Source organism: Vanacampus margaritifer, chromosome 9 (assembly GCF_051991255.1).
Source record: "Vanacampus margaritifer isolate UIUO_Vmar chromosome 9, RoL_Vmar_1.0, whole genome shotgun sequence".
Taxonomy (NCBI): Eukaryota; Metazoa; Chordata; class Actinopteri; order Syngnathiformes; family Syngnathidae; genus Vanacampus; species Vanacampus margaritifer.
In genome coordinates, this window is record NC_135440.1 from 15,446,265 (window position 1) to 15,458,838 (window position 12,574).

The 12,574-nt window shown below is 41.2% G+C and overlaps 2 protein-coding genes across 2 annotated transcripts; both read left to right on the forward strand.

Moving 5' to 3' along the window:
* The first annotated feature begins 174 nt into the window (after window positions 1-174).
* On the forward strand, window positions 175-5,114 carry znf576.2 (zinc finger protein 576, tandem duplicate 2). The gene is made up of 5 exons (XM_077576713.1): window positions 175-451; window positions 1,280-1,457; window positions 1,806-1,921; window positions 2,130-2,273; window positions 3,654-5,114. Exons 2-5 carry the CDS (start codon window positions 1,310-1,312, stop codon window positions 4,494-4,496), a joined length of 1,251 nt encoding a protein of 416 aa, XP_077432839.1. The 5' UTR covers window positions 175-451; window positions 1,280-1,309; the 3' UTR covers window positions 4,497-5,114.
* Window positions 5,115-5,608: 494 nt separating this feature from the next.
* LOC144058305 (uncharacterized) lies at window positions 5,609-11,771 on the forward strand. The gene is made up of 3 exons (XM_077576696.1): window positions 5,609-6,687; window positions 8,146-9,116; window positions 10,371-11,771. Exons 1-3 carry the CDS (start codon window positions 6,267-6,269, stop codon window positions 10,884-10,886), a joined length of 1,908 nt encoding a protein of 635 aa, XP_077432822.1. The 5' UTR covers window positions 5,609-6,266; the 3' UTR covers window positions 10,887-11,771.
* Window positions 11,772-12,574: the final 803 nt, after the last annotated feature.

A 12,574-nucleotide genomic window follows, 5' to 3' on the forward strand; every position in this document is an offset into this window, starting at 1 on the left:
ACTTTTAGTTCAACTATGAAAGCGACAATGTTGTCACAATGCACAGAATCCACCAAGAAAGTGTAGGGTAAACATTGGATTTTAAAAAAAAAGGCAACCAATGAGATTATCCAATAATAAACAGCGTCACCAAACTTTGGTCACGTGACCGAATACCCCCATAGACTCAGTAATAACCGAACGATTTAAATTAGATTTATTTTACTTCAGTTCGATTATAATTAAGTACAAGTTTCAAATACCGCATACAAACATGCGTGCGTAACATTCAAATTTGTTTGGCTTGAAGGTTCCTTTCTCTTCGTTTACTTGGTGGGTAGAGACGGCAGCCATTTTAGTTGTCCTAACGGCTATGTTGGTCTCGTATCAGGAAGTGTCCGATTCGGTTCTGTGCGTTTACTTCTCCGGGGTCAAGTCTGTCAGTCCAATTACATTCAAAAAGCGCTTTGAGGTAACGTACTTGTCCATCAAGATGTTATTTTGAAAACAAGTCTTCATTGATAGATTTCCGTCCGTATTACGATCACTTATAAAATATGTTTGTAGGCGCCATCCGCGGGGCCAAACTTACTGAAATACACCAAAAGTGTACGATCCTCTTTGAGCGGCATTCTGTGTTGTTAGCGCTAACTAGCAGAGCTTAGCATGCTAGCTTAGTATTACGTTGGTTCGATACTGTGTGATTACTGCATTAAAGCAGCTATATTTACACTACGTTCCCATGAACTAGGGAACACTTAGAATTTTTACAGTGCTCAAGAAGACGACTAATACGCATTAATCTGTAGATAGTAGCGCGTAAAAGTGCTTGCTACATTGGGGCTAACGAGTCAGGCACGCTAGCGGCCTGGGAAGGCTGGAACGTGAATGGACGCGAATTGAACGATACGCGAAAGAAAAAAACACACCAATAATCTTACGTCGTTAATACGTTGTAGATGTGTAGACACGTTTATTAGTGTAGCCCGTATCTTGAATTAATTGCACCTTGATGATTCGGTACCTTGCGAATGTGTGTGTGTGTTTTTTTTTATATTTGTAACCGTACGGAATGAGGTTTTGATTTGGACTATTTATTTTTTTACCTATAACGTTAGCCTAAAAACATCATATGAATGAACATCAACACAAATGCACAACAATTTCAACAAACAAAGAGTCCACTTGCTTCAGTTCAAGATGATTGAGAATCTACACAGACATAAATAAACATGAACAATTTGTATCAATTTTATGTTGATTTTGTGAGCGTTTATTATATCTTCAATATTTTGTACAGACTTTCACTGTGGATTTGTAACATTCCACGATGGACTCTGACATTTTAAACATCGAAGATATTGTGATGGGACGGGGACTGCCGACTCCAGCCCCACAAGCCCCCCCTGAAAAACCGGTGGAGCCTTTCAAGCGGCCCATCACTTTGAATGGACCTCTTGCACCCACCGCTCAACCCTGTGAGTAAAACATATCTTCGTATCGCACCGCATCGTATTGAATAAGTCAAAACTGAAATTGTAATTAAGCTGTCAAATTTTTGCCGCTCAAAATTTCATTTAGAAACAGAAAACTGTAAGAATATAAATCAAAATATATACACACACACAGCATGGATAATTTGACTAGTAGCACTAGGAAACTTTGGTCAAATTTTAGGAGTTTCAAGGCCTACTAATTTTGAGTAGAAAAAGTGAAACATCTTCAACAATGAATTCCTGTTGTCTTTAAATGAACTTCTTGATGACGCACATGAATGAGAGTTGCACTGGCATTCTCACCTGTTGCCTTTTCTTCTATCCTTTCAGACCAGCATGAGAATCTGCAATGTTTCCAGTGCTTCATCACCTTCTGCAATGCCAAAGCCAAGGAAAGACACATGAAGAAGAGCCACCGGGAAGAGTACAAGCAACAACTTCAACAGGTGCGCTTTCTTGAATCTGCTACCAGTCTGACACTTTTTATTGTCTCTGATGTATTTTTTTTGCAGTATTAAATGATAATGTAATAAATACATTCTAATAATTAATTTCCACATAAATGATGACAGTTTAGTGACTTGGGGAAATATTGTGGTTTAGTGGTGTAGTTGTCTTAAATGAATCCTCATCTCCTGTGCCACTCATCAACAGGGCAACACGCTGTTTACGTGTTACGTGTGTGACCGCACGTTTTTATCATCCGAGGAGCTGACACTGCACCAGCCGACACACAGCAAGGATGACAAGCCCTTCAAGTGTGCTCCCTGCAAGGAGAGCTTCAGAACATTCACTGAAGTGAGACCAAGATTAGATTTTCGTTTAAAAATATTGTAGTTAGATAGCGCGACGTCTTATTAGTTAGCACAGCTGCCTCACAGTTTTGAGGTTCTGTGTTCAAATAATGGTTCTGGCTGTCCTTTGTGAAGTTTACATGTTTTACCCACGATTGGGTGAGGTTTGTTTAGAGTACTCTGGCTTCCTCCCACATTCCGAAAACATGACTTTAAACTATCCATAGCTGTAAATAATAGAGGTGTGCAAAAAAAATAAAATAAAAAATCATTTCCCATTCACTACCATTCAGAATCAATATAAAATGTATTATTATTATTATATTTTGCCATTTTTTGTGTGTGCCTTTTATCGGGAGCGCTGTTCATGTTTGTTCACGATTTGGCCACTTAGGGGCAGTGTGGTTCCGCCGTATATAGAGAGAGTTTGGCCAACTCTGTTTTCAGCAGGGTAACAAGATGGCGTCCATATGTCACAGCGTGATTAGTCAACTGCTGGTCACATGGCATATGGACGCCATCTTGTTATCCTGCTGAAAACCAAGTTGGCCAAACTCTCTATATATGGCTCTGGTGTGTCCAGATACACACTTATGTTGTAGCCGCATTAGAGAGCAGAAGAATAAAGTTATGATAACGTTATGCCAATAAACTAAGAGCATATGCCTGTGAGTAAAGTTAAGATGCTTCTCTGTATACATTCCTGCGGCGTTTTGTATGAATATCCGTTCGTTTGCGTGTTAAAAGTGCCGCGAGTAGCGCGCTAATTTGCGTTAGCGAGTCAATGGCGCTTACCATTGTGCATTAACAGGCTAAACAAAGTGTGTTTGCATTTAAGTGTGCACTGTGTGTAACTTTGTTTATTTAGTTTGCTTAGTTTTACAGTTACCCTCAACTGGAGTGTAATAAACGGCTTGAAACCAGCAACATTTGAATCCTTTTGAGGATCTCAGTCTGCTCAGGGAGGGCAGAATATAACTGTAAAATGTATAATTGGCTACATTGAGTAGCAGTTGTGGTCTACACGCTGATTTTGTGGGGGAAATGCTCTTTCCTTACAATTCAAAACTTAACAAATGTAAAAAAAAAAATAATAATTAAAATTACATAAAATAAAAATGACACTAATATTTCCAGCAGACTGGGGTAGAGCATGACAATTCTTTGTGTATCTATAGATTCAAGCGGAAATTATTGTCAATCAAAACATTTTGAATCGCATAGCCAAAAATCAGAACCTAATCGTGACAGTCAAAAATTCCAACCCCTAGTAAATATCAATTAAGAGTGTGAATAGTTGTCTGTATGGACAAGTAGTAGAAAACAGGATGGGTGTGTTTTTTTTTTCTTCCCATGAGTGTGATTCATGTTCTCCTTTTTTCAGCTCACAACACACAGAAGGCACGTGTGTCCAGAGAAGCAGCTGCCGTGTAAAGACTGCACCGAAACCTTCCGGAGTGCCGCGATGCTGCGCACGCATCGTCTGGCCCATCACCCCCGCCCCGACGTCGAGGCCGCCGAGCATCCCGACGAGCCCGCAAAAAGTCATAGTTGCAAGAAGTGCGGCCAGGGCTTCGACAGCGAATCGGAGCTGAACGAACACGAGCAGAAGTATCCCGAAGGGCAGCAGTGCAACGGCAGCACCCTGCCGGCCAAGAAGCGCGGGAGGCCGGTCAAGCTGGAGGAGGCGGCTAGCGGTGAGAAAAGGGGAAAACGGAAGAAGAAAGACGAGGCAGAGCTTTGTGAGGAAGGGGAGGCGGCAAATACGGGCGCCGCTCCGGAGACGCCAGCAGCCCCAGCAGCCCCAGCGGAGGAGAAAGCAAAAGTGGGCGGAGCAAAGCGAGGTCGCCCTCCTAAAGCGGCAGTAGCTGTAAAAAAATGTGACGCAAAAGAAAAAGAAACCGCCGCAGCTGACGGCGACGAAGCAGCAAAGGAGGCGAAAGTTAAAGTGGAGCACGCGTGTCCCGATTGTGACCTCTCCTTTCCCAGCGCGCTTCAGCTGCGCACCCACAAGAAGGAGAAGCACACGGCCCGGAAAGCCCACCCGTGCGCCGAGTGCGAGGAGAGCTTCGCCCGGCCCGAGCAGCTGGAGGCGCATATGTCGCGCGCGCATGCCGTCGGCCGCTTCGCTTGCCCCACCTGCGGCAAGAGCTTCGGCCGCGAGCGCACTCTGAAAGCTCACCAGAAGACCCACCCCGAGGAGCAGCCAGAGACCCCCAAAAGATAATCGTGACTGGCAGGTCGAGGAAGTGACGAGCAGCGCCCAATTCTGAAGCTGATGACATTTTGTCAAATGGCATTGTAGGAAGTTTGAACTTCAAGTGGTATCTTACATGGGACATCTCATTGACTAGCTAAATGTTTCCTTACTGTTAACTAAACAATAGTTGATTTGTAAAAACATAGTTTTGATTCACTTTTTTAAAAAAAATTTTTTTTTTTTTTTTATGTGTGGTGTGAATTTTATTTTTGTTTTCACGTTAACAAAAAATATTTGAAGAAGTGCATATTTTGTAAGCTATTAGATGCCATGTTTTAACTTTGTCAAAATAATGTACAGCCTCTGGTTCATATGTATTTTTTTACACCTAATTTACTATACTTCTGATCTTGGCTCTATCTAAATTAAACTTGCCGACATTTATTTTTTTTTTTTAGTAGGCTTCAACGTTGTTTGCTGACTGTTCTAGGTTCAATGTGGACAATTGATCCACTATAATCATGATTTATAATGACTGCTCCTTTACTTTTTCACTATCATGAATTACTGTCATAGACATTTCTTGAATGAAACTTATGGCTCTACCCTGCGTACAGAGTCCCACAGTAAATAATGTATATTAAGTGTCTTCTCTCTGAATTGTTTTTTTCCCACTGCTGTGTTTGGACAATGCAAAATAAAAAAAAAACGGCTCTGGCCTACGCAGGCCTTTGAACAAGTCATTTGTGGTTTCCACTTTCAAGTCAACATAACAATGCTCAGGTTACATGTACATATTAGTCAATGTTGTGACAGTAGATTACTGACGGGGTTTGGAACCGGATGGTTATGGTTCAAGTCTCACTGCAGATTTAAAAAAAAAAAGGCTACTCGTTATTGTGAAGATGCTAGTCTGCTTTACTGTTGAGGTGCCCTTGAGCAAGTCACTTACCCCTCATTATCATAATAATCATATGTTTTAAGACGTGAGTTAAGGTGCTACACAAGTATGAAGTCTAAAACTAAAATAAAATCAGGCACAATCAGCAAATAAATAACAGATGTAACTAGCAAAATCGAAAGCGTGCATAAAGACGTGCAATACCATTCCGGGCCAATAGGTGCGCTATCATGTTCACGGCTACTTCCTGCCTTTGTGGCTCCTTATGTTTTCATTGCTCTCCAACTCGCCCTAAAGAGTCGAGCGTTAACGCTAATTGCGCCGTGAAAACACATCTTTTTGTCATATCCCAGGAGGATTTCTTCTTATTTTGTTCCGCCTTTATACAGGGAAAATGACTATGATGACTATTCGGGTCGTGGACAGAGAGCGGACGAGAGTAGCGAGTCTTTTTGCCAGGTGAGCGGCGTGCACAATTCAGGTGGATTCACGCCGGAATTCCAAGAATGTTTTCAACAAAGCAAATGTGGAGAAAATGCCACGTTCGAAGGATTTAACACTTGTCTAGCCGTTTGATAGGCGCGGCTGAAGACTTTGTCAGAACAAGTATGTAGAAAACGTGCTGTAATATCCTCTTGGATGTTAAGGGCAGGCCTGGCGATTGCCCATTGACGTCATCAAATATTAAAGACAAAGTAACATTTCAGATGAAAGAAACATTTAAGGGACAAGGGACTTTCAAGTTCGAACAAGTCAGTGAGTCTGCGTGGGGAGTCGTACCAGCAACCTAAGTGCATCAGCAACTGTGCCATCCATGACCACATACGAGTGAATTATTTATTTTCACGACTCGAAAACAACTGCCTGCTTTTGTGTTGCCTTCCCCGGCTGGCACAATGTCTGTTCAATACACAATTGATATCCAACTGACAGAGTTGGGCTTTCCCGACGTCCTCCAGCCACAGGAAAGCCTTTCAACATCATGTGAGGACTCACAGTCACCTTGCCCCTCTCCCGCTTTGACGACCCCTGACCCACCCAGGGGAAGCCAGCTGGTAAAAGGTCAGCCATCCAAGCAGCCCTTAGGCCAACAAGTCCGCTTCTCACCTGGCCTGCGAGCATCACCAAGTCAACAGCTACAACCATCACAAAGTGGACAGGAGGCTGGCGGTGGAGCGACCCCCCTGCAAGACGATGGGAACAAACCGGCGGCGACCCAACGGCAGCCGGAGGAGAGCGACTCGGATGACAGCGAAGTTTCAGTGGTCTGCCAGGAAGATGAAGATGAAGATGATGACTATGAGGATGAAGACAACGGTAGGACGACATTGACGAGTGAGGCATGGTATGGTCTTATTGACGTGCAATATATGTTAGTTTGTTAAGTGCGGTCTATCATAAGTTTACAGTAAACCGGAAAATAGTACGACACGTAAGAAAATATATTAAGGTGTTTACTGTTTTGGGATCATACTTTCAAGTACAATTACAATTGAAACTATTCATGTAGGCCAGGGGTCAGCAAACTTTCCTGTCATAAGAGCCATTTAGAGCAAATAAATAAGGCCCAAGAACTAATTAGAGCTGCACCACAACACAAAAATATGCAATTCTTTGGCATTCATTTTCTTTTCACCTTTCATCTTTAGTTTTTGTGTGTGTAATTTTTTGACATTTAATGGGTATTTTTTTTAAACATTTTTTCCCTGCCTATTTTGTTAGCAAATTTCTGATATTTTTGGCAATTTTGTGGTAATTTTCAGACATTTTATAGTTACTTTTTGAACGCTTTCTTTTCTGTTTAACCAACCAAAATCTTGACTTTTTTTGGGCAATTCCAAAAGTATATTTCTAGAACAGCAATTTTCTGCCTTTTCATTTTGCACATTTTAGATTATTTTGAACATTTTCTTTTCTGCCCTTTTTATTAAATTTTCTGACATTTTTACCAATTTCATAGAAATATTATGGTAATTTTCTGGACATTTAATGCCTTTTTAATTTTTTCATTTATTCCTGCCTTTTTTGGGCAATTTTGTAGACATTTTTTGGGTAATTTTCTGGATTTCTTCTTTGTTTCTGGACATTTTATAGTCAGTTTTTGAACGTTTTCTTTTTTGCCTTCTTTTCTGTTTGTTTCTGTTGATAAAAAAAAAAATCTGACTTTTTGGGGGGCAATTCCAAAAGTAATTTTCTGCCTTTCTTTTGTTTTTGGACATTTTAGGTTACTTTTTTAACATTTTCTCTTCTGCCTTTTTTATTCATTTTTTTTTAACATTTTTGGCAATTTTATAGACATTTTATGGTAATTTTCCACTTTTCCTCTTTCTTTTTGGACATTTTACGATCACTATTTTGACGTTTTTAGGTAATTTTTTAAAAACATAAAAATTGAATTGACATTTTTTTGGGAAGATTTATTCAATCATACATTTTTTAAAATCTAAATCAAAAGTTAATTTTATTTTATTTAAAAAAAAATACAAATAAATAATATAAAAAAAGTTATTACTTTCCACACATTCTTTTTTTAGAGATCCACAAGGAGTCACAGAAGGGGAACCAAAGAGCCGCAGGTTGCAGACCCCCGATGTAGGCAATTTGAAACTTTTCGATTGTGGCGCCATCAATTACTCACCGTTTTTCACTAGATATAGCGTGGCTTGGCATTTTCTAAGTACAGAAGGTCCTCGTTTATGCCAAAATTGTCATTTTTGCTGTCACGAACAAAAGACAAACAATCTCACACCTCAACCGTCATTGCGTTCTCTACAGAGCCGGCAAATTCTGGCGACTTCATCTGCGGCGTGTGCCGTCTGCGGTTGTCGTCTGACTTCAAGCTGCAGGACCACATGAACCTGCACACGGGGGCGCGGCCGTACTGCTGCGCCGAATGCGGCAAGCGCTTCTCGCAGATCCGCAACTACCGCGTGCACCTGCGCACGCACCGCCCCGACAAGACGGTCCGGCCGCACTGTCGCATCTGCCTCATGTCGTTCGCCTCGCACAAATCTCTGGAGCACCACCTGTCCATTACTCACTTCGAGAATGAGTTCTACGAGTGTGACCTGTGCAAGCGCGTGTTCACCAACCTGAAGGCCTGCGAGCATCACGTGGCGTTGCACAGCTCCATGCCGGAGGTTGTCTGCGAAAAATGCGGCCGGCATTTTACCCAGGCGAAATCCCTCAAGCGCCACCAAAAGAAGGCGTGCTACCGTGTCTTTAAATGCACCGACTGCGCCGACAGCTTCGGCAACAAGGACTCCCTCCTCAAACACAGCTTCTCGCACCTCGGCCTGTTGCCGTACACGTGCGTAAGGTGCCGCTGTCACTTCCGCCTAGCCAAGCTCTACCGCCAGCACAAGTGCGAACCCGGGCGCATTCACTGCGTGGCGTGTCTGAGAGAGTTTTCCAGCCAGGGGGACTTCCTGCGACACAAGAAAGACACCGGCTGCTGGGGCAGCCGTGACGTCAAAGGGGACGAGATCCGGTGCCTGGAGTGCGGCCTCAGCTTCAGCACCAGCGAGGAGCTAAAGAAACACGCCGGGGCCCACCAGAGGGTCCTCAAATGCGCGGAGTGCGGGAAGGGATTCCGCTCGGCCTTGTTGCTCATGTCCCACATGGGCGGCCATGCCGGCAACTCTCCTTGCCTCTGTCAGAGCTGCGGACTGGGCTTTCCTCATCAGCATAACTACGACAGCCACCTGAAGACGTGTGGACAATCGCCTCAGCCTGCCAAACCTACGGTGAGTGTGGACGAGGGATTGACATTTGATGACTTTGGCTACATTTGATCATCAATTCATTGATTGTTATTTGTATGGTTGCATGACTTTTGTTTCACAACATGATTAACCTAAAATCAATTATGCATAACTAATTGATTATTATGCAAAGACTAGGGCTGGGTATCAATTCTAATTTCCCTAATCGATTCGATTTCGATTCAAGTTCGGTTTTTCTTTTTTACGATTCACTTCACTTAAATCCGATATTAATTATGGAACACCAATTCTTCTTAAATATCAAGGATATGATAAAAACTCCACAAACATTAAATTCAAAAAATAATAATTGCGGCGGTAACTGTTAAATGATTTAGTTTATTAATGAAAGTAACACGTGTTATAGTCACTTAAGTGTTACACAAACATTGACATCAGTAAAGATGAGATGAAAATATTTTCACAATTGTAATTCAATAATTGTAAATATAAATGAACCCATTCGCTACCAGCCATTTTCACTGAAGCAATCCCCTTCACTCCCGGCTGTTTTACTAGATTTTGACGGATTTTGCAAGGCCTACAGAATATTGTGTTCTATTGCTATAAAAACATGCTGGCCGTTAATGTGTAATAACTAACATTTCTTCAACCGTTCTTTGCAGTCCAGAGGCTGCATCAAAGCCTTCTTGTGTGCTCTAGTCTAGCGTAAAAAAACAAAGACACATTTAAAAACGTATAAATACGTCTTTGGGACATGTGAAATAGAATATATTTATGAGTTTATGGGGAAAAGATATTGAAATCATCGATTTATAGTTTTATGAATTGATATTGGGCTTGAAAAGTAAAATAGATTCAATATTGATTATTTATTTACCCAGGCCTAGCTAAAACCTTTCACACATCTAATAGTTTGAATAATTTGTCTTTGGTTGTATAAAGCTCAAAAACACCCATCCTGGTACTTCTCACCGCTGGTGTTCCCCAGGGTTCTATCCTAGGGCCTCTCCTGTTCAGCTTTACTTACTTTCCCTTGCCTATATTTTTTGAAAATGTTAACAAATTATCTTTTCTACACAGATGACACCCAGCACTACCGAATGAAATGTAATTGATACTTAACACACAACTCCATCAAACTCCACCTACAAACTTTAGGTTCTTCTCATTGGCAAGAAATATACAAGAGCCCAAAAATTCGGACAATTTTTGAAGAAGAAAAAAAAACCTTAATTTTTCATGTACGTGCTTGAATTTTTGTTCCCATTTTAGACTGCCACAAAGAAACATCCTTCATTAAAGAAGCCCCTTGAGACAATTTCCACCACAAACGATCCAACGAATCCAGCACCAACACCCCCAAAGCCGACACATGTGCAAAACAACCCTGCTTCTTCGCCTGTCACCAACTCTGCTGTTCTTCAGCTGGCGGCGGGGGACAATCCCGCCTCAGATGGCTGCTGGAAGCTCACCCTCGACAAAATGCCCCCACCCGGTTCTAATCTCGTCCTGTTTGTTCCGACCAACGCGGAGGGCCTGACACTTCCACCGGGGATTGCGCAGGTTGTGCCAGAAGTCCAAAATGTAGCGGCGCTTCCTGCTCCTGTGTTGCCTCCGATCCAAGATGCCGATTGTGAACCCATGGATTTATCCAAGAGGGCATCCAGTCCAACGCCTCCTCCTGTGGTTAAAAGTGAGCGGGTGGAGTGTGAGGTGACGGCAGAAGCGGCGAGACAAGATGATGTTATGGATCTCTCTCTGAGCCTCCCATCTGCTAACTCATTTTAGGAAGGAATTAAAATGGAGGTTGACTTTTACAAAAAACTGATTTGTAGATGATGTTCAGTGCCCTCAGCAATACTGGTATCATTTAGGTTAGTATGATTCTTTTGATAAAAACATTCCTTTGTTTAAAAGAATAAATCAAAACGTGGAGTGTTAAATGGTACCGTTACAATTCTTGCTCAGTTTGTACAAGCACAAGGATTTCTTTTTACCTTTTTTTTTTTTTTTTAATGCACGACGGAGATTGAAATGCAGTATAAACACTGGGTTTCGTATTACAATACTTGAAATAATGTATATTTGTGTAGCATTTAAATATATTTGTTACTTCATGCAAATTCTGCGAGTAGATTATTATATGACATAGCGCTTTAGAATACTGATAAACTTAATGCACGCATGTTTTATTTAGGTTGCAATACATGTCTATTATAGCAGTTGTTCGAATGATGAGAAAGTTGTCACGGACGTAAGTGTCGGCAGTTAGAAAGTAAATCATGTGGGGCTGCTCCTTTTCAATAGTAAATTCACACATTGAGTATACAAGTAGACATTGTAGGTCAATTTAATGACTCCATTGAGGGGTTGAGTTTTGTTTAGAACTTTAGATATTAGAATGAACTGAACAGTGTCACTCACTGCTGTATGAGAGATTCATAAAAAAAAAAAGGTTGAGTGAAGCGCCTACATATACAAGTACATATTTTACTGAACCACAAATAAGATCATCTGTCTGTTCTATGTAGTCTCTACTCAGGTATAGTGGTTGGGATTTGCATTTTTAATGCATGTGGTATTTTTTAAGCAACGTTTGTTGTTGTTGGAGGAGGAATGTCATTCAATGCCTACTGATTTCATAACTGCACAAATAAAGATTTGTGGGAAAGATTTGTTGGAAATGACATTTGACCTACTTTATGCCTGCAAAGAACAGAACCTACAGCAGGGATCACCAACTTCGGTCCTCGAGGGTGCCTATCCTGCATGATTTAGATTTCCCTCCTCCAACACAGCTGATTCAAATGATCAGGTCATCAGCAGGCTCGCTCTGCAGAAGCCTGATAACGATCATTTGAATCAGGTGCTTGGAAGGAGGGAAAATATATCAAACATGCCAGATAGGCACCCTCGAGGACCCCGGAGTTGGTGACCCCTGAACTACAGGGTCAACTGTCGAACAAATATGTGCACTCATATAACAATAAAAAGGGATTTATTGGTAGCCCCTTTTCATGTATAATTTCATTACACTCAATTTTTTTTAAATATTTTTGTAACCTTCATGATTGTTCCATAAATCAACATCTTTGACAGACACATTTGCTTTATGTTTGCTCTTATTTAGTTTTTTAAAGCTTCCTGTCATTACAACAACCCTCTCTGATTTTGAACAGCTTCTGAGTACTGAGGTAACTATGACCATAATCTGTTATGTCCACTATCAAGGTAATAATGCTCACTTTTGACTAGAGCCGTTAAGTCAGTTAGGCTAGATAAAACACATTTGGATTACTTAATTATTATTACTTTTAAGTGTTACATTTACATAATATATTATTCGTTATATCTAATGTCATAATATCATCCATCCATTGTCTTGTTAAAAATATATTATAATAGTATCAATAAAAAGAAAGTAGATGAATAAAAACATGCGTGCTGCATTTTACTTCCGGTCACATGTCTGAAAC